The sequence below is a fragment of the Drosophila suzukii genome, chromosome X, assembly GCF_043229965.1.
Source record: "Drosophila suzukii chromosome X, CBGP_Dsuzu_IsoJpt1.0, whole genome shotgun sequence".
NCBI classification, from domain to species: domain Eukaryota; kingdom Metazoa; phylum Arthropoda; class Insecta; order Diptera; family Drosophilidae; genus Drosophila; species Drosophila suzukii.
In genome coordinates, this window is record NC_092084.1 from 17,179,480 (window position 1) to 17,201,305 (window position 21,826).

The 21,826-nt window shown below is 41.5% G+C and overlaps 3 protein-coding genes across 4 annotated transcripts; 1 reads left to right on the forward strand and 2 right to left on the reverse strand.

Moving 5' to 3' along the window:
* Positions 1 to 623: 623 nt before the first annotated feature.
* Usp7 (Ubiquitin-specific protease 7) lies at positions 624 to 7,122 on the reverse strand. Of its 2 annotated transcripts, XM_017068633.4 has the most exons (5): positions 6,853 to 7,122; positions 6,559 to 6,752; positions 4,785 to 6,275; positions 3,232 to 4,644; positions 624 to 2,616 (listed from the first exon to the last, which is right to left on the reverse strand). In XM_017068633.4, exons 3-5 carry the CDS (start codon positions 6,051 to 6,053, stop codon positions 1,867 to 1,869), a joined length of 3,432 nt encoding a protein of 1,143 aa, XP_016924122.1. In that variant the 5' UTR covers positions 6,054 to 6,275; positions 6,559 to 6,752; positions 6,853 to 7,122; the 3' UTR covers positions 624 to 1,866. The 2 variants fall into 2 exon arrangements, with proteins under 2 accessions (XP_016924122.1, XP_016924123.1); XM_017068634.4 differs by having other exon boundaries at positions 3,247 to 4,644; positions 6,559 to 7,120.
* A 733-nt stretch (positions 7,123 to 7,855) lies between these two features.
* On the reverse strand, positions 7,856 to 10,042 carry Cyp311a1 (Cytochrome P450 311a1). Its single transcript, XM_017068812.4, has 4 exons — positions 9,832 to 10,042; positions 9,402 to 9,779; positions 8,684 to 9,042; positions 7,856 to 8,551 (listed from the first exon to the last, which is right to left on the reverse strand). The coding sequence occupies exons 1-4, from the start codon at positions 9,980 to 9,982 to the stop codon at positions 7,982 to 7,984; spliced, it is 1,458 nt and encodes a 485-aa protein (XP_016924301.2). The 5' UTR covers positions 9,983 to 10,042; the 3' UTR covers positions 7,856 to 7,981.
* Positions 10,043 to 11,733: 1,691 nt separating this feature from the next.
* Cyp318a1 (Cytochrome P450 318a1) lies at positions 11,734 to 18,149 on the forward strand. The gene is made up of 7 exons (XM_017068810.4): positions 11,734 to 12,097; positions 12,721 to 12,912; positions 12,970 to 13,170; positions 14,374 to 14,443; positions 14,503 to 14,818; positions 16,697 to 17,204; positions 17,827 to 18,149. Exons 1-7 carry the CDS (start codon positions 11,932 to 11,934, stop codon positions 18,009 to 18,011), a joined length of 1,638 nt encoding a protein of 545 aa, XP_016924299.2. The 5' UTR covers positions 11,734 to 11,931; the 3' UTR covers positions 18,012 to 18,149.
* Positions 18,150 to 21,826: the final 3,677 nt, after the last annotated feature.

Consider the following 21,826-nt stretch of genomic DNA (forward strand, 5'->3'; position numbering starts at 1 on the left):
AGATAGACATGGGTAAAAGATGTTATATCAGCTTTAGATATAGCGGTTATTCTTAAAGGATCCCAAAGTGAGAAATCCTTAAATTGATTTAAAACAGAGGTAAGTGTGAAGGGTAAGGCTCTATAGTTAATAAAGTAACCCTAAAGTTTTCTATAATTTCAGGAGTTCTATCAAATAATATATATATTTAATGATCAGTAGAGTTTTCAACTTGCCTCTAAATAGTAATATAAATTTTGTCGTGTTAAATAAACCTTTTGTTGTAAAAATTCTCTGATATAAAACATTAAAATTAAAGAAAACAGTTTAGAGCATAGAGATTAGTAAGAAAGAATCTCTATATAGCCAATGAAAGAATAGTTTAACTTCATTTTCCCAGACAGGAAACTTCAACCATACGTTGTATATAAAGATATCTTAAAATTCATTCAAAAAAGGCAAATATAAAAAACAGAAAACACTGAAAATCTGAAGCTTTGCTAAAAGTATGGCCCCACATGATATCCATACCAAAATTCTTCCCATCTTGTATTCAACTTAATTTTTTAATAATTCAAAAACCAAATATGTATTTTTCCTAACCCAAAAAGAAACGCAGGAGTCCTCGCTCCTTGCTGCACACATTTCAGTTGAATTCTTGGTATTTTATTCGTTTTTTGTTGGTTTTTTGTACACATAAATAATTTGAATTATTTGCTGCATAAATAATAATAGCATAGTAATATATTATTAAAATATTTTTGTTGTGGGCTCTTCTCATTTGATTGGTTTCTTGAAACGGATATCGGTTTTTCGCTATAGTTAACAAAGAAAAAGCACTAAACTGTATGTATTATAGTAATTTATTAATTAATATTATGTTGTCTAGTCCTTTGCATACACTTTTATCATTTCATGTTTAAAAATCACAAATAATTGTTTGAAACAAATCTTATATTTTCCATCTCCTCGCTGTCTCTCTGTCTCTTTCGATCTGCTGCTCGAATAGAATATATCTTTATAACTTTGCCTTCCTTGTCTCGTTTAGCGCAACTCGGTGACTTTTTGTGTTAATCTTTTTGTTTCGTTTAAAGTTATACTTGTTACTTAGTTGCGTTTATTTGTTTACAGCTCTCTTCGTATATTTATATATATGTATCTTTTGTTGGTTGTATTTAGGTTTAGGTTTAGGTTCTTCCTTTGTTTTCTTTTTTCTTACATATGTGTTCTTTTTTTATTTTTTAATGGGCAACTTGCAACGAACGCTTATTTACATTTAGACAAAAGCAACCGATTCGTTCCGTTTCGAATTCACTTCTGCCTGCGATTAAACAATTATCGATTAAGAATATTATAGCATAGAAAGTACACACACACGTAAAAGCCTAAGCCTAAATTGAAGTTACTTTAATTCAAGCAGCAAGTCAGTAGAATTGTGGGGGACTGCAACTCGATGCGAAAGTTGATACTCGGACTCTGGTCAGGATTGCAACTGGAAACGAAACTGGACAGTGTCGGATGGGATCGATGATCCAAAGCGATCAGGAAGGAGGAGCTGGTGTGCGTGGCCAGTTCTTTAACATCGCCGTTGGCGGCGAGGGTTAATAAATAACTATACTTGACTTAGCGGTTAGATTACAAAAACAGTTTATATATTTAAATTAAATGGGGTAAGTGCTGCGCGTGTGTGTGTGTGAACGGTTCCTAGGACTTCTGCCTGCTGCTTCACGTGCTTCAAATTTGGAGGACTGAGGCCGCCACTCTCCATCTATTCCTAGCCGTCGTCCATTTCGCAATACTTAATCCACTGACCCCCTCCCCAAAAAAAAAATCTTGCTCCTTCATCCAGTTCACAGGCATGTCCACCCGCTCCAACCAACACACCCTCTAGTTGTATATCTTAATGGCCTTCTCGGAAAAGTTGAGCGAGCTGCGCTTGCGCGATTTGTTGATGTGATCCAAGCCGAAGAAGGGCAACTGACCGGTGGTCCACGAGCGATACACCTCCAAATCAACGGGCGTATTGTCGTTCACATCCGCATTGTGGCCCATGCTGATCACGGAGAACTTGTAGTTCTCCCACTCCTTGTCCGGCACATTCAGACGCCTCTGGATACGTTGCTTCAGAGCGCCATACGGCTCGCCCTGGCGCGCCTTGGTGAGGAAGGGTACGCCGAACGAGTTGTACAGCTCCTTGCTGAAGTGGGCCACTGGGATGAGGTACTCGTTCTCCGCCAGCTGCATCTCCTCCGCCGGCACCTCCTCGATGCGATAAGTCTTTTGGGCGCCCTGGGTGGTCGTGATCGACTCGCTGGTCTTTAACAACGTGTCCAGCGGTATGTCGTCCTTGCAGACCGCCACGATCTTGTGGTTGCTGACCTTCATTAGGCGCAGCTTACGCCGGCTATTCTCCGCGAACGTGATCTTCTTGGCCGCCTCCTCTAGTAGACCCTTCACCGTGTCGTTCTTGTTTGGATACAGCACCAGCTCCTTCTCGTCCTTGAGGTCGCTGCTCACCCAGACGCACTTAAACTGCTTCTTGTTGTCCAGCTCATGGATGCTCAGCGAGAGGCGCTGGTAGAAAATGCGCTTGGGCGTGCTCTGCTTGGTGTACGATACCAGGTCCTTGATGGTGCCCTGCAACGGAAGATGGATACGAGTAATTGAAACAACCATTAAACATGTTTCCGATTTGCAAAACCGGTTAGATTGTGTATGGAAGCTGGTTTAGAATGGAAAGAAAGCAAGGCGCTTTAAAACTAATTAACTAATGTGTGTAAATTTAAATAGGTAATAGGTTTAAATGGATTTTCGGTCCTTACAAAATAATTGCTTATATTATATTAAACTACATTTCTACATGTTATCAATTAATACGAAAATTAATTATAATTAAGGCTAATACAAACATTTATTTGAATTAAATAGCTGTGATTTATACATTCGCATCACACAGGTCGACAAAATAAAAGCCCAACGACAAACGCTATCAAATCTTAAAGGTTTTCACCTGTAGATTACGAACCCAAATGGTTAAGCTGTTATAAAGCCATAAAAAGTGCCTAAAAATCAAACATTTGGTACTTTGACCACGATTTTCTTGAAACTGTGACGTAGTAGGGTAGTAATCTGTAGGTAAAATCGTAGCGTTTAGTCTTGGGGCCAAAAAATGTCTAGATTTTGTCGACCTGTGCTCTGGGTTATAATTTTAATTTAATTAATAAAATAATTAGAAATTAAACTTATGCGTACATTCTTTGCACCCACCTTGAACGTGTAGGGCACTGCATTTCCCGCCGTCTCCTTGTAGTTGTTGATGCACATAAAGAACTGCAGCTTCTGGGGATCGGTGTTCAGGCGCTCGGCCACTGCATTGGTGAGCTGCTCGTAGTTGTAGCGATTGGAGAGCTCCAGCGTAAAGTCCGGCTCATTGGGGTTACACTTGTCGCTGAAGATGATCTCGATGCGATAGACGAGATCCAGGAAGTAATCCTCCACAGTGGGCAGGTCCAGCTTGGCGTCCACGCACTCGCGCTCGAAAATAAGGATGTGACCCTGCAGATGGTCCTGCGGTATGAAGAGCACGCTCTCGATGGGCTCGTTCAGATTGAGGAGCTTCTTGTCGGCGTACTCGTCGTAGATGGTCAACTCGGTTTCCGGTTCGAAGCCCAGTTTGCGGTTGACCTCCGGCACGAGATCGATCAGCCGGCGGGTATATGGCTGCTGGGTGCATCCAATGTAGTTGAGGCGTTTGTTTCGCGCATCATAGTACTTGAGGAACAGCAGGACCTCCGACTTGGGATTGAAGGGCGGCAGGGGACCAGGAACGTTCGGACAGGCTAGCTCCAGCCAGATGACCCACGGCTTCTGCGATGTGGGGATCTGCTCGATGGTGCGCGACGCCTCTGCTTCGAAGTCAAAGTGCAAGAACTTCTGCGTCTGGGCGGTGCACATGTTCCAGATGCGCATGCGATCGCGGGACACGCCGAAACCCTTGACAAACATGTCGACCAGCTCGTCGACGGTCTGATTCTGCTTGATCCTAAAAATGCGCGGATGGGCCTTCTCCAGATCGAAGAGTCGTCGCTTATGCTGGTCCTCGAAGTACTCCTCAAGGATGACGTGCACGGACACATAGAGGTTGGCCTCGCTGCGCTCCTTGCGACGCGCCATCTCGATGCGCTTCTCCAAATCAAGCCGCTCCACTAGGTCGCTCGAGATCTCGTTCTCAGGTATGTCGCCCAGGACACGCTCCAACTCAGACTGCCGAATGTACACCAACATGTAGGCATTGCTGCACTTGGCATGGAACGAGATCTCGTCGTCCATGCCGCCATAGTTCTGTTCAATTGCCTCCTGCTTGCGGCAACTGGAGACCACGTCGTCGTCGAACTTAAACCAGCGTCCATCAGCCTTGGGATTGATGAAGACCACATAGTGACCGCCGTGGTTGTCGCCAGAGTGGACCAGCACGGCGTGCAGGACGTAGTCCGCCGAGGTCTTCTCGCTCTCGGCCAAGTAGCGGTCCAGGTTGATCTGCTCGTAGAACTCGAAGCGGTCGTTGTACTTGATCGAGCTGTCTGTGATGGGATCGTACTGGAAGCGCATCAGGTGCAGATGCAAAACGGGCGGGAATGCAGTAAAAATGACGCCCTTACTGGCCTCCTAAAAACATATGGTAATATTTGCATTATAAATCAAGAATTTTGTAAATAAAGGAGTTCTTTTATTTGAATTCGCGACGACAAAAGCTATTGAAGTTAAATCCTAGCCATCTCCCACAGCTAAATCAAATTTCGACTCACCTGAAGGCCATGCACACCAGCATCGTATTTGTTATCGCCCTCCAAGGTCTCGGAGGCCACATAATCCTGGAAGGACTCGTAGATGTTCTTCTTGTCCTTGATGTTCAGCTGGATGTCGTAGAACGTCTCGTAGCGAGTGCTGTTGTAGTCGACGTTCTTGCACTTGATGTATGAAGACATCTTGCCCTCGAATAGTCCCGGAATAGTGCCCTCCAGGGTGGTGCCCTTCATCTTGGACTCCAGCTTGTCGAGCAGTACACGCAGAAATTCTTGGACATCATGCTGCATAAACGAGTCGAGTGTCTCCCAGCCAAATGACTTGGTTAGCTTCTTGGTGCCCACGGGACGGTCACCGAACTGCAGTTCGTGGAACACCCGCTGGAGCGATAGTCCCACAGACTTGGTGCTATCATCCGCCTCCGTGGGAATGCGATACACGGACAATCTCAGGGAGTTGGTGAAATACAATGTCTGCAGCAGCGAGTTCATGTAACAGGTGGCGCCCTGATTCTTCAGGCCCACATAGCCAGTGTGCTTCTTCGAGTCCCACAACACACCGTGCGGGGCATCCGCAATGACGTGAACCTCCAGAGTGATGCTGTTGTTGTGCACATAGCTCTTGTCGGCATCCTGCAGCTCCTGCCAGGTGATGAAGTTTGAGTAGCCGTAGTCGTTCTCCTTGGAGTAGAACAAATGCTTGATGCGGGCCCGGGTGAAGGGCTGTGCATCCGGCTTGTGGCATTTCAAACGCAGCTCGGCGATGGCGTTGCAAGACCAGGTGGGCGAGTCATTCTCCCCGTTGCACTGCAGGAAGAAGCCCAGCGCCCGATCATTGGGTATGACCATGATCTTCCATGGCAACATGCGTACATAGACTGGCGGCGACAGTCGCTGCGACTTTAGTTGACCCACATTCTCCACAGTGAAGGAGAATGTGGTCTCCGAGCGGAACTGATCCTCCTTGGAGTCATCATCGATGCCCATGGCCTCGGCGTCCTGGCCAAAGGATGCGGAGCTACTGTCGGCCAGCAGCTGCTGTGGCGGCACATTGCCGTTCTCGCTGGGCAGCTGAGTAACTGCACCCACTGCGTGCAATTGTGGCTGGATTAGATTTTTGAATTTGGGCAACTGAGGTGGCGAATTCTGCTGCTGCTGCTGCGGGGTCTGTTGTTGCTGTGGCTGCTGCTGGAGGTCACTGGTGAGGATCTCGACCTCTTGGGTGTCCTGGGTGTCCATTGCTTCAATAGACTGGTCTGTTTCAATTTCCATTTTAGTCGGCACTTGAATGGTGCTAAAATCGGCGGCTCCTCCGCGGAGGATCGGTATCGGATCGGTAGAGGTATCGTTATCGGGTATCGGTCGGGAGGATGGGGAATCACTGGATTGGCCCTGCTGGATTGCTGGATGACTGGATCACCGTTCCAGCCGCTATGCGGCGTTCCTGCTCTCGGTGTGTCTCTCCCTCTCTCTCAATCGAAGCTCTCCCACTCACTGGAAAACAAATTTGTAACAACAAATGTAAAAATACACTCGCGCACACACACGCATCTTGTAGGCATACATAATGTGCAGGCTTATTCATGTTTTGTACAATGACTGGCTTTTTTGTTTTATGCAATTTGTTGCGGCCAGCGACAGAAGAAGCAGCAGCAGTAGCAGCTTTAAATGCGTCGCCGCTGCTTCCTCACGCACGCACAAACACGCACAAACACAAGCACATGCACTTCTGCGTTCATTTTTTGCACATACATATGTTTGTATGTATGAAGCTTACCTTGCTATCCGCGCTTGCTGTCAATAAATATAAATAAATATATTTTCGGCCCGCTCGCTCTCTTCTCTCTCTCACCTCACAGATTCCAGAAAAGGAGGGGGTTGGCGCTGGGCGGAGGATATTGGCTGGTGGGCGGCAAGGCGAGGGCGTTTAAATCGGAAAACAGCAGCGTAACCCGTAGCTGAACTTAAGCTCTGGCGAAAAAAACGTTTATGTATATATTCTTTTCGTATTTTGCCGTATGCGTGTGCTCGCTTGCTTGCTTTCTTTCCAACAATACAATACTACACATACACTTCAATTTATGGCATTTGTATGGGTGTGTGCGTTTTTCCCGTCCGCGTTTACCCTGTCGGTGTGTGTGCGTTGCACGTCGCTTTTTTTTTTTGGCTGGCCCCAGCAAACAAGTATGCCGAAAACACAAATTTTGTCGAATCAGAAGTTAAACTGTTTGAATTTATAAACAACCAGCTCCGACGTATTTCACACGGCACTGCATCGCATCGCCAGGTATCAATTAATATTTTCGCACACACACATACACATGCAGCGCGCAGCTCGTGCAGCTGTCAAAAACGAAACGATAACGGCAGCACATGTTATCGGCGCCAGCAACGCTGCGCCTCACGACCCTCACGCGGCTATCGATAGCGTCTTGGTCAGCGGGAAACAGCCAGATGTAGCTGGATTTCAGCTATTTCAGCGAAAGCGCCACACAAATCAAGCGGGAAATGCCGAAAAGCTTAGTTTTTCCATGGAATTGGCTCAATTCCTGGAAAGTTTTGTCGAAACTTGACCTCCAGTATGGAAAGCATTAAAGTTATCGGTTTTTTGTTATTCAAAAACAATAAAGCCAAGCACACCAACTTAAAATTGCTAAAGAGGCTTTTAGCTTTAAATTGAAAATAATTTAACGTAACAATGTGACATTTGTTTTTTACTTAAATTTATTATTCATGTTCTGATATGTACTTTTGCAAAAAAAAAACACATATTATTAAATCTATTACGAATCCTCTTTTAAAGCAACGTGAAAAACTGGAAATAAAATAAAATTGTTTGTGAAAAGCTTTAGAAAATTGTGTACAATTTTGCACTTATTTATTAAACTAAAACTTTAACCTGATTATATTACATACATATGTATGTACATATATACAATTGTATATTGAAATGAAATACTTATTTCTAATAGTCAGTATTTCCCAATTTGGAAAATAAAGGGAAATTTCGAACCCAAAAAGGAAAAAACAAAAAATGTAATACCGTACATGACAGCTCTACTAAAATATTCATATTTCTTCATTCTATACTTTTTTATTCATTATTATAATACATTTTTCTAGATTATTTTTAAAAACAATCGATTTCTTTACGATTATTCCGATAGACAATTAGAATAAGTTATAATAATAATAATTTTTTATCGTTTCAGGAAAGACACGTGTATGCCCTGTTGGGCTTTCAGCACCATTTGGGCCTGTAGTTTGAGGGGAGCCTGCTCCGAACTCAAATCCAGATCGAATGCCAGGACAAGGCGGGCGGTGAGCAGCTTCATCAGGAGCAGGGAGTACCGTCTTCCGATGCAGACATGTGGACCCCCCGAGAAGGGAATATAGCTGAAGGCGGGTGGGGCGGAACCGCCATCCTCCAACCACCGCTCCGGCTTGAAGGCATACGGATCCGGATAGTAGAGCTTATCGTGCGCCAATCCATACATATTAATCCACAGTGTGACCCCGGCACAATATGTTCGTCCTCCGATCTTGGTGGATTGCGTGGTCTGTCGTCCAGTGGTGGGCACAATGGTATACATGCGCAGCACCTCCTTGATCACAGCTTCCAGATAGGGCAGCTCGTTGAGGGTGTCCAGGTCAGAGGATCCATCTACCGATAGTCCCTGAAGTTCCTCTCGCAGACGGGATTGGGTTTCGGGATATTTTGCGAGGGCATAAAGAACAAACGACATGGCCGCCGTTGTGGTGTCCACTCCCTGAAATCATAGATACAAGGAAATAATCATTTTTGTAGGTTAGTACCCCTAAAAAAACTTTTTTGTTTTAAAATAATTTTGAAAAGGTACTAAAACACAATTGTTCTTATAGGAAACCCTATGTAAACCCACCGCAAACACAAAGGTGTTGACCTCATCACGAATTTCCTTTCTGCTCAGGGGTTGACCCTCGAATCTGGCCAAAAGGAGCGTATCCAGGAGATTGTGCGCCTTTCCTGGGGTTTCCCCTTTTTCCTCCAGCATTTCCAGCTGCTTGGCGCGCTTTTCGATTACGGACTCCATCAGGGTATGGATCACCTGGAGCTGCTCGTTGAGATCCCGCCAGAGTTGCGTGCGTTGAAAGATCCAATCGGACGCCAGGAGCGGATTGATCATGCGTTTGAATAGTAACTTACTGCTGAGATGGAATGCATTAATGATGGGCGAGTGATCCACTAATTGTGTGTCCAGCTGGGCTCCCATCGAGGTGTCTGAAATCGGTGAGAAATTTTTCATGGCTTACATTTTTCAATATCAATCTAACATTTTGCAATGGTAAAAATAATACGCTAAAATTTCATAGAATAATCATATCATAGTATATTTAGAAATGTTTCATGGCTTACATTTTTCAATATCGATCTAACATTATTCAATGGTAAACATAATACCTAGAAATATCATGGAATAGCCATGGGCTTAAGTTAGCCACCTTAAGCTTTAATTAAAGTTATTCTTAAATTCCTTATTAGTTTTAAATAGAAAAAAGCCAAAAGCCATAAGGCACTGTATATTTTAAGTATAAATAATGTTAATCAACAAATATTTTAAGATAGGGTGTCGAACTCACCCACAATGGCGTCTAAAAGACAGGCGAATATAGGATCGGTGACTTCCAGAGGGGCTCCCTTGGTTTCCTCCAGTCTCTTGACCAGGCGATCCACATGTCCTGCGATAGCCGGAGCAAAACTCCGCAGGAGTTGCGGCTGAAAGGCGGGAGTCAGGAGGCGACGCTGCCTAGTCCAATGGGCTCCATGGCTGAGGAGCAGTCCGTTCCCGATGAGCGGCTGCAGTTGGAAAAAGGTCTCCGCCTTGCGGAGCGTGGGATCATGCAGGGCCTGCCGCGTCTCCTCCGCCGAGTGAAGGAACACCCAAAGCTGGGGACCCAACCACAGACGATAGGTGGCCCCAAAGCGATCTCGCAGCTCTGTGAAAACCAGAAAGATGACTGATGAAAGATAACTGATGACGGAATCCCCCTGACGGATTGCTTTACTCACATTCCGGCCTCAGTTTGCCCACCATCTGGGCGTTTCCCAGGAGAGGAAAGGCCCAGGGACCTGGTAGACTGGTTCCTAGTCGCAGGAGTGGCCATTTGCGGATCAGAATCCATATTCCCAGGGTGATCAGCAGCAGCGGCCACAGCGCCATGTCGCCTATAAGTCAATAGAAGTGTTCCCTTCCACCGATTCGATCGTACTGAATCAGTAGCTGAATTAAACCTGATTGGCAGCTAATCTTTAGGAGGTAGTATATCGTTAACCCTTTTTAAAGAAAAAATTTGTACCATTAAATGTTTTACAATTTTTAATTTATAGCAAGGTATCAGAACTTGTATTGTTTTTAGAGAGGTTCCATCTAAAACACAAATTTTCAAATGTGTTCCAGTTTTTTTGAACCATATAAGAATGAAACCTTAATTTTCCTTGGTTTCTTATGAAGTTACACAAATATATGAACATTTTTTATGTTCTTATGTAGATATTTAAGTAAAATACATTGAAATGTAAATTATCTTTAAAATATTTTAATAGTTACCTTTTGTATAAGAACTAATAACTTATTACAAGGTACAAGAATTATCATTGAGAGCTTTATTACGTGTTTCCGTTTTTTAACCCATTATAATAGTAATCATAAGCTTTTTCTTGGTTTTTTATTAGATCTACAAATTGGAAAAATATTTAATGCGTAGTTTACCAAAGTAAGATACATTTAAGCAAATATAAATTTTTAATAGAGTATCATATTATATTATAGTTAGTTATTATATTAAGTTACTGTTAGTAAACACCCTCTTTGGCGCAATAGGGTTACAAGTTGCTCCACTCACAGATCAACGAACTATTAACGCTAACAGAGGCCTGGTTAGATAAGATTATCGGATTTCATTCAGACATAGGGGAATACATATGCAATGGCTCTATTGTGTCGCTGGTTTATGCGGATTATTGAATTCTAACGATCAGTATTTGCGGCTTTTCCTATGGATCAACCTGCAATATCTAATCTTCACAAGCACTTGAGTGCACTGAGTGCAGTCGTTGATATATGTAAACATATGTATAGATGGCCCGATTTGTATATTCATATTTGCTAGGGGTATTTTATTTCTATTGGGAACCTGTCTGAAGATAAAAAGTTGGACGGTTGAACTTTGGTTTCGTCAATTAAGATGCAATATCATACAAGTAAGGAAATTTGTATGATCTTGTGGATTCTTCTCTCTTAATCCAAAAGGTCAGTAAACTGTCGTAAACTTTAAGGCTTAAAACATTGAACATGTTTTTTGTAACGTTTATATCTTAAGAATATTTGTATTTTTAATGAAATTTGTGTAATGGAGTATGTCATCTTAACGTTTCCAACCCTATAAAAAATAAACAGTCTAGCCCTGTCCGTTTGTCTGTCCGTATAAACATAGAGATCTCTAGACTTTAATAAGTCAATAAGTAATGCCTATATGCAGGTTTATATTTTTAAGAATTGGGTATGGCTCAAACAGAATACGAAATAGTATTTGTTAAAAGTTTATAGCAGTTCAAATTCCACGTGTTAGGGAAGATATAATGTAAAGTAGTCGAAATAGAATATAAATATAATAATAACGAGGGGTGCCACATAAATTACTGGGATTTTGAATGCACATATGTTATATGTCATATAAGATCTAGATATATTTATATAAAAGAAAGTCCGATGGATTTGAACGCATATAAAAATGGTTTTCAAAATTGAAGGGAAGAGTAATTAAATTGTTTTACCATATGTACAGTGATTTGAAGGGTCCAAAAAATCGTATTGAACCGTAAATACCTCCCACTGTCCACTGGGCAATTAATAAAGCCATTTCTGTGGTAGACAGCGGTGTTGCCAATAATTGTGTCTCGCACATTTCGGCAGTTGTCAACTGTTTGCCCAACCGAGCGGTTCGCATAGCTTAAAGTTTAGTCTTAGCCACCTCCATCTGAGCCATTGAGCCACTGAGCCACTGAGCCACTGAATCACTGAACCACGTCCGCGGAGAAATCAACGAGCTGCCTACAAAGCACCGCATTAGGCCATAAAAAGCTGGTGGGGATCGGATCGGATAGGTAGTGATGCACCTGAGCGTGGCCCTTTGGGCGTGCGGCGCCCTCCTGGCGGTGCTCCTCACCTGGCAGCAGAGAAAGTGCTGGCGGCTCATCTGGCAGCTGAACGGGTGGCGGGGCGTGGTGCAGCAGCCGCTCCTGTGGACCCTGCTCTGCCTCAACCTGCACCCCAACAGTTGAGTGAAGAGTCCTTAAACTTGTCCCTGAAATTAGAGAGTTGGAATTCAATTGTGTTATTTTTTAATTCAAGGGAAACATTTTTTTTATAAATATAAATTATTTGAAAAATGATCTCTTGAAGAGTAGATAACTTTTTTGTTTTTTAGAAAAAGCAAACAATGAAGCCATATTTGTAAAATCAGCTAGAATTATTTTTAAAGTGTACACTGTTAAAGATAATCAACATTATGTTTTTACTTCAGTATTAGTTTTGATACCAATAAGGCCTTTAACTAAAATAGTTTAAAATACTAGTTTACTTCTGGGCTTAAAATTTACTTTAAGTTTTTCATGTCGACAATAAAATTGCCCTACAAATAAAACTAAACATTTTTCTTATATTTTTTAATGTAATTTATATTATATTTACTAAATTTTATTTTTAAAATTTTCTTATAATTCTGAAAAATGTAGTTTAACGTTTGTGATACCGCAATTTTTTTGATAGAGAACAATTCGAAACAATTTTTTGTCTGTGCTAACAATATACTATGAACGTTTAATATAGAAAGCAGGAACCAAGAAAATTATAAAAAGAATGAATGTTTAATGTTTTTCTTTAAATTGATTAATTTTCAGGCATTCTGGAGAAGGTTACCCAATATCGAGAGTACTTCCGGCGTCCAATGGCCGTCCTTGTGGGCACCCGAGTCCTCCTCTATATCGATGATCCCGCTGGCATGGAATGTGTCCTGAATGCCCCAGAGTGCCTCGATAAGACCTTTCTGCAGGATGGCTTCTTCGTTCGTCGCGGTTTGCTCCATGCCAGAGGTAAGTACTTTAAATATCATACAAACACTTTGAGCTAATACCATCTATTACTTAAAGGACAGCGATGGAAATTGCGCAGAAAGCAACTCAACCCTGCCTTTAGTCATAATATAGTGGCTAGTTTCTTCGATGTCTTCAACTCAGTGGGCAACCAGATAGTCGAACAGTTTGCATTGCAACCTAATCTTCATGGAAAGGCCGTCAAGTTCACTGATGCCGAGGATTTACTCAGTCGAGCCGTTCTGGAGGTATCCTGCTGTGAGTAGTTCTTTATTTTTATTTTACTAGTGTTTAGATGGGATTACTTATGTATCAAATGTACATTTATTGCCATAGCACTTCAAATAATATCATATCTTATTTTAGGTAATTCTCATATTTTAGTTTAATAACTTATAGAAGGAAAGGATTTATTATTAGATTTAGGTATACATTTTTTTAATTAAAAACTTTGATATATTATATTTTTATGAGTACATCTTTATGAACTTCTCCACTTTAAATGAGTAGGTATATTAAATTATAATGTTTACCCCAAAACTATGAATGCAAACTAATTACATTACTAAATATGCTGCTAATTGATCGACATTCCATTCATTGATTTGCAAACTATCCTCAATTGATTGCAACTGACCCCCATTTGTAATACACATTGCGGAATTGATAAATAAATAAGTAATTGCATTCACTTCCCTTCGAGGGGCGACACGTTCCCCCCGTTTCCATGCGCCTCACGTATGCGGAACCCCGCCACCCATCATCCAAAATCCCATATAGACCCATATGCGAGTCTATAATCACCCCGATCCCCTTGAAATCGCTCACGAAGAGAAATCAAAATATTGACATTAAATTATGAGTGTTTGATTGAATCGATCGGTTGTTGTGAAGGTGGGAAGATGATATAGGTATAGAAAATAAATGTTTGCATTAAATACTTACTATAAACAAATAGCTTGATAGGTTGAAAAATTCATGTTTCGCTATATTATCTTGAAAGTATATCTAAATACTATATCTGAAGAGTGTTTCTTTTGATAATCTCATCACTTTTAAGGAAGCTTTTGTTTATAGAACTGATCCATTTTAAAGGCTATATTATCAATCTATTATTATCCTATATAAATATAGTATAATGGTTTTTTTTGGTAATCTCATCACTATCAAGAAAGGTAATATTGTTGGAACTGATACCTTTTAAAGACTATATTATCAATGTATTAATATCCTACAAAAATATATTACGAGGGTTTTTTTTTTTGGGTAATCTCATCACCTTCAAGAAAACTAATCCTTACGGAACTGATCCATTTTGAAGACTATAATATCAATGTACTCTAAAATGTCCTTCAAAATATGATGAATTTATCTTGGCATAGGAGTTCTTTTAGTTATATCTTAAAATATAAATTGCATTAATTGTTTCTGAGTCAAATACATTCTTTCACGTACTTTCAGTGACTATTATGGGCACTCCAACACATTTCACGCAAATAGATGATGCGCACATTGCCCACAGTTACAAGCGGTGAGTGGCGAAGGCCCCATCTTATTCATTACCCACTTAAAGGATCCAATCCCCACCAGACTCCTGGAGATCTCGGCCGTTCGGGTGGTGAAGCCTTGGCTCCAGATCGACCTGTTGCACCGCCTTCTGGCCCCGGAACTCTACGAGGAGTCCAGGAAGTGCTGCAAGTTGCTGGCGGACTTTGTGGGCGGAATTGTGAGGACGAAGCACCGCAACTGGCGGCTGAGGGACGCCGTCGGGGCGGAGAAGTCTGGCGAGGATTCCTCCTCCGGCTGGCAGAGGCGCATTTTCATCGAACAGATCTTCCAGCTGGCGGCCAACGGCGAGATGACCCTTGAGGAGATCATGGACGAGGCGCAGTCGATGGTTCTGGTGGTAAGTGTTAAAAATATATCAGTATTAATTATGGTAAAGCCCTTAAAGGACATGGTTTTTTCGTTGCTACTCTCTTATCTTTATTTCTTACCGGTTGTAAAAACTTAGATTAAAATTCTATTTAATCTATTAATATTATAATGGTTTCAATTATTGTTCGATTTGTTTAGTTAGATGATAGAGATATGCTTTTAGCTCTTGGAATAGGCATTTCGAAAAGTTTCCTTCTTTTAGATACTATTATATATTTTAATTACTGAAAGTTACTATTGGCCCTAAAAAATATCCATAACACATTTTATTATTATGCTGGTTTTAATGCTTTATTTAATATACTTAAATTTAGATGGGATACAATCATTGTTTTGGGTTCGATCGGTGGGTCAGTTTCGAATAGGTTGGTTTGGTTGTCTAGCCCCTGCGACGGTTAAGCCTGTTCCTTCTAATTTCTCTGAGGACCTCTCCTTCGTTGTCCTTCCTCTGTTTCCGGTTCTCCCTCCTTTCCCTGGGCTGCCTCCACTCCCTGTTGTCCTCCCTCTCCCTGTGGTGCTCCCTCTCCCCGTTCTCCCTGTTGTGATGGATTGTTATGATCTTGCCGGGACGGTTGATATGGTCGATCCAATGGATCACGTACTTCTTCTTCTTGTCGGAAGTCGAAGCCTCCGTGGTGGTGTTGGTGGAGCTCGTGGTCGTGGAGTTGGAGGAGGAACTGGAGGTTGTTGGGGAGGTGGATGTGGTTGTGGTGGAGTTGGAGGAGGAACTGCTGGTTGTTGGGGAGGTGGAGGATGTGGATGTGGTTGTGGATGCGGTGGGCGAGGTACTGGAGGTTGTTGGGGAGGTGGAGGATGTGGATGCGGTGGGGGAGGTCGAGGAGGTCGAGGCAGTGCTTGGATCGGACGAGGTCGAAGTGCTCGCTGTCGGATCTGCCGGGGTCGAGGCGCTTCTGGCCACCGCCAGGAGGCAGGAGAGGATCAGGAGGCAGAAGAATCGCATCTTGTGGTGGTTCAGATACTTGGGATTGGAACTGTGCTTTGGAAAGATATTCCTTGGGCTTTTATAGCTCCAAAAACAGACAAGCCCCTCGTCCACGCAGCATCTAGAGTGGAGTTGTTTGCCATGGACAAATACCACCCGTTACCACCCACTTCCACCTGTCTCCGATCTCGGGATCATAACTTTCCGTCCATATTTGCATCAAATGTTTGCACAAGACACGCTCAAAATAGAACTTTGTTTGCCCCCGCGAGACATATAATTGGTACTATTTGCCAAAACCCCAATCGAGGGTATTGTAGAATTGTCAATATTCGAGACAATGGCATACATTTCGCTTGCAGATGTGGTTTTGTTTGTTTATTTAAAGATTGCAAATTTCTAGAATGCCCAGAAACACAAGGTAGAATATTAGGTACGTTCAAATAACTCAAGTAATTTTCCACAAAAGCGATTTAAGAATTCAAATTTTTCATACAGTTTCTTATAATACATATATATACGTTATAGGTACAGAAAATTAAACTTTGCTTCTATAATAAAGTAATTTTAGGCACAAAATGTGATCAAAAATTATACAGAAAGTAAAGTACGCTTAGAAATATTTAATGAAACTAAGTATTGCAGACTTTTTTTTGTATTTAGTAATATTATGTATTATCTCAAAAAATCTAACATAAAAGTGGTTCTTGTTTCCATATTTCTTAGTGCTAGATTGGTTTCATATCAATTAAATATTTATTTATAATAATATACTACCTATATTAACACATCATATATGGAATCCTTTGAAAATTGTGATACTATAAATTTACCATAATATATGATGATCATATACCTTATGTGTCCAAATATATTTACTATATTGATTACTGTCCATTTCAGTCCTTCGAGACGGTGTCCAACAGCATCACGATGGCCCTTCTCTGCCTGGCCGCCAACAAGGGCGACTGCCAGCGGCGATTGCTGGCGGAGATTAGGTCCGTGGTTCCGGACAGTGGGCAGGTGGGCCTGGAGCAGCTGCAGCAGCTGCGCTACCTGGACGCCTTCGTCAGCGAGTCGCTGCGCCTGCTGGCCACCGTTCCGATGAACCTGCGCCACGTGAGCCGCGATTTCCAGCTGGCGGGCAGGGAGCGGGAGGCCATCGTGCCTCAGAACAGCATCGTGGTGCTGGACACCTTCAACATGCAGCGCGACGAGCGCTGGTGGGGCGCCACCGCCAAGCAGTTCGATCCGCAGAGGTTCCTCGACCAGGATCAGGATCAGAGCAAAGGACAGCAGGCCAATGGGCAGGATGCCACAGGATCAGGATCCACGGAGCCACGAAGGCAGCGGGACCGGCGACACTCCTACAGCTTCCTGCCCTTCTCCAGTGGCCTTCGTTCTTGTATAGGTAAGGGAAAGAAAACGATATATTACACTGTGCAAAATTTTTAGGGTTTTTGAGTCTAACCGCAGTGTAGCTTTCAAATTTTGAAAGAACTAATCGAATCGTGATTGGATATTATAGAAATGTAAAGTTTTCAAGTAAAAATTGGCTATATCTTAAGGGCCGACTGCAATTTGATGTTCATGTCTTCAAGATTATTATAGGCAAAGACATATAGATAAAAAATGCAAAACAAAGTTTTTTAAAAAATATGCACCTATCGGGAAATACGCTTTAAAATTTTGGAAATATACCATTTTGTATTTAATGTATTTAAATACCAACTTCTATATTTTCATTGCATTTTCGAGCCTATTCACTGTTGTGAAACAAGTTTTTTATACTTTGTACTTCTCTAAGTTTTTGGCTTATATTTAAAATGGTACAATGGTAATGGTAATAAAACAAGTTTTTTATGTGGTTCTAGAAGTTGTATTGTATGTATAGTTGTCTTCTTACTCCCAATCTTACGACAAATTATACTATATTTACAATGATACTATGTATTTCGAACTAGTTCAATGTATTATGCAGAAAAAAATAAACTTTAATAATTTAAAATAATTAACCTCCCTTTCTCTTTTAGGACGCCGCTATGGGCTCTTTATCATGAAGGTATTCTTGGTCAAGCTGATCTCAAACTTTGACTTTCAAAGCGACTTTGAACTGGAAAAACTGCAGTTCGTTGAGAACATATCGCTGAAGTTCAAGAACGCCGATGACATCTTGCTGACCATCCAGCCACACAACCAGTCAAAGGACTCCACATAATATATTGTTCTCTATTCCAAACCTTTTTTTTTTATTTTATGTACACAGTTCCAATGTAATATGTAAAGTATTTTTACACCAGTGTCATTTTTCGTAAGACTTAATAAAATGTCCTTTATTCGAGGAAATAACAAAATATCCCCTCTGCGTTATGTAATAATTCCCAGTTATTTAAATTTGCGGTGAACGCTTTGAAATATTGTTGAGTCGAAAGCTTAACCACATTTCACAACCATTGGAAGTTGAACACCAGATGGCGCAATTTGGAGAGCCTTCAAAATTATATATAAGCAATGCAGTGAAGGATATGTACCCGACCCTATAACGTATATACATATATTCTTGATCACCATCACTAGACGAGTCCATCAAGCCATGTCCGTCTGTCCGTCCATATGAACATAGATATCGCAAAAACTTGAATTACTGATTTTGGTCTTATAAGGCACATGAGGTTCATTAGGGAGACGGTGAAAGTAAAAATATTTTAAATTCAAAGTCTATAGTCCAAAATTGATTTCAAAGTTAGGAACAGCATATTCTTAATTTAAGAACGCTTGTTCTTGCTTTAAGAATAAAAAGTTCCTTATATTAGAATTTGTTTCTTGAGTTTAGACTGGGCTTTTTTCCTCAGTGCGGAAATAGGCGGCCTAACATAGAAGCCTTGGAAAATCTTCATAGAAAAATGTACAACGAGAATGTAACTTTTATTAAAAGGTTAAGTTTTAAGCTCAGAACCTTTATTGATGCTCTATCACTTCGGAAATGGTAGCTAAAATTTAGAAATTGGTATTTAATTTCTACACCAAAAAAAAATATAGAAATAGAGAAAAGTTTAATCTCAGGGTTAGCAAGATATTTATTTTTGTTTGTATTTAATATTTTAAAAAACATTTTGCCAAATTAAAAATGTTGAGTTCGTAAGAGTATTGATTATGTCCCACCAAACCATGGGTAAGTGTTGTTCCAAAAAATTTTTCAAGGCACATTTTTTTTAATATGCTGACTTAAATGCTTTATTTAGTATACTTAAATTTAGATAGGTTACAATCATTGTTTTGGGTACGATCGGTGGGTCAGTTTCGAATAGAGTGGTTGGGTTGTTTAGCCCCTGCGACGGGTAAGGCAGTTCCTCCTGTTCCTCCTGTTTTCCCTGTTGTCCTCCCTCTCCCTGTGGTGCTCCCTCTCCCCGTTCTCCCTGTTGTGATGGATTGTTATGATCTTGCCGGGATGGTTGATATGGTCGATCCAATGGATCACGTACTTCTTCTTCTTGTCGGAAGTCGAAGCCTCCGTGGTGGTGTTGGTGGAGCTCGTGGTCGTGGAGGCCTCAGTGGTGGAGTTGGTGGAGGAACTGGAGGTTGTTGGGGAGGTGGAGGATGTGGATGTGGTTGTGGATGCGGTGGGGGAGGTACTGGAGGTTGTTGGGGAGGTGGAGGATGTGGATGCGGTGGGGGAGGTCGAGGAGGTCGAGGCGGTGCTCGGATCGGACGAGGTCGAAGTGCTCGCTGTCGGATCTGCTGGGGTTGAGGCGCTTCTGGCCACCGCCAGGAGGCAGGAGAGGATCAGCAGGCAGAAGAATCGCATCTTGTGGTGGTTCAGATACCTGGGATTGGAACTGTGCTTTGGAAAGAGACCCCCAGGGCTTTTATAGCTCCAACAACAGACAAGCCCCTCGTCCACGCAGCATCTATAATGGAGTTGTTTGCCGGGGACAAATAATCCCCCGTTCCCACCCACTTTCAACTGTCTCCGATCTCGGGATCATAACTTTCCGTCCATATTTGCAGTCCATGTTTGCCCAAGACACGCTCAGAATAGAACTTTGTTTGCCCCCGCGAGACATTTAATTGGCCCTATTTGCCAAAACCCCAATCGAGGGTTTTGTAGAATTGTCAATATTCGAGACAATGGCATACATTTGCTTGAAGATATCGTTTTATTTAAGAGATCTGTTTCACTGCAAATTTGTAAATTGTCAATTTTTGGAATTGGTAGACATACAAGGTAGAATATTAAGTATATTTAAATTATCCAAGTAATTTACCACAAAACCGGCTCAAGAATTCTTACAGGTTATTATAATATACGTTCGTTATAAGAATAATTAGTGCTACTTTTGCTTTGCTTTGGTCCAAAATTATACTACAAATTTAAGTATTTTTTAAAATATCAAATGCTACTATTTATTTTGTAATATTAGTTTGATTGTTTGCCAATAATAATTTAATAAAACATTGTATTTAAAACTTACTTAGACTTTTACTTAAAATATTACTGATTTAGAACGTATTTAAAAATATTTAGTTAGAGGCCGAATTCCTCCAAATTAAAAGAGGATAAATATCTTTTTCTTCGGTTCACTGAGTTTTATCAAAAAGATCAAAGGGCCGCCTTGAAACCTGAAGTGGAAAATGGGACTGGAACTGGGAACTGCATCTGTCATGGGATGCGACAAATGTCGAGCGATTGCCGAGCACGCGACGGCTAATGTGGCAGGACACAGAGCCAGGACTCAGCTCGGAGCAAGGACACTGCCGTATGATAATATGCCACAACTGTCAGCAATATTTCCGCTCCACTCGGGCCCCGACTCGGAGTTTCTCTCGGAGATTTGCCCACCATCTAGCTACCCAACAAACCCACCTACCTACCCATCTACCTTGGGTGCCGGGCACATATCATTGTCAGCTCGAGTCCTTTTGACTTGTCTGAAGAGTCCAAAGAGCGTCCAAAATGTTGGCATCGCCTTAGCTGCTAAACGACAACAGCAGCAGCAACATCAACAGCAGTCAGCCAAGTGGCATCATTATAACTTGGTCTACACTGCGCGAAAATCCGCATCGCAGGAGGCCCATAAGCAATCATATGGGGATGGGGCATCTTGTTATTTCCCAAATCATCCAGACAAGTGCTTTTAGAAAGTGTTGTGCAGGGGAAACCTGGGTATATGGGATCTAGAAATTTCAATAAACATGTAGGTTTAGTATCTATAGTCCCATAAATCTATAAGTACATCGAATTATTATATAATTATTATAATATTATTATTGAAAAGATTTTTATGATGATTGCAGTCACACTTTAGTTTTCAGTTTTCTTACAATATCTTCAAAAAATATAATGGATCTGATCTTAAAAAAGGCTAGATATGGCAGCCCTATTAGGAAGTCCAATATTTATATTTTAGTGCAATGTAAAAAATCTTATTTTGAAAGGATTTTCAAGTAATATTGCTAAGAAAAATCTTGAAAAAAATTAAACAAACAAACAAAATAGTATATTAAGATTTTCAATCGGAATTTTGTGACAGCTAGAGTTCTCTATCAATATTTTTTTTATAGATTATGGTGCTAAATAAAAATTTAAAATAACATTAGTAACATCCCCTTCATAATTTTTTGAATCTTAAATAATAGTGCCCGAAGTAAAAGGTATTTTCCAGTTGAAATTTCTTTTTGGGATGGGTGATTTTTGGCTTGCGATGCCTCTTACCTTTTCGCCAGGCAAATGACGCCGTCAACGCAGTCATTAGGTGAGGGGGTGGCAAAAGGAGGTGGGCGGTGGGTGGTGGGAGGTTGGTGGGTGTGTTTTGAGTCCTGTGGGTGGGCAATGTCCTTGCAGTCGTTGTTGTTGCCATCGCTGCTGGCATTAACTTGACACTTTCCCCATTGCCGTGAGTGGAATGCATTCGGTGCCTCCGTGTCCGTGTTTCCTGTTCCATGTTCCCCGCTCTCTGTTCCCTGTTCGTGTCCTTCGTCCTTCGTCCTTGTGCAAGGATGTGTGCGGAAATTTATAACTGGGAAAGGCACTTG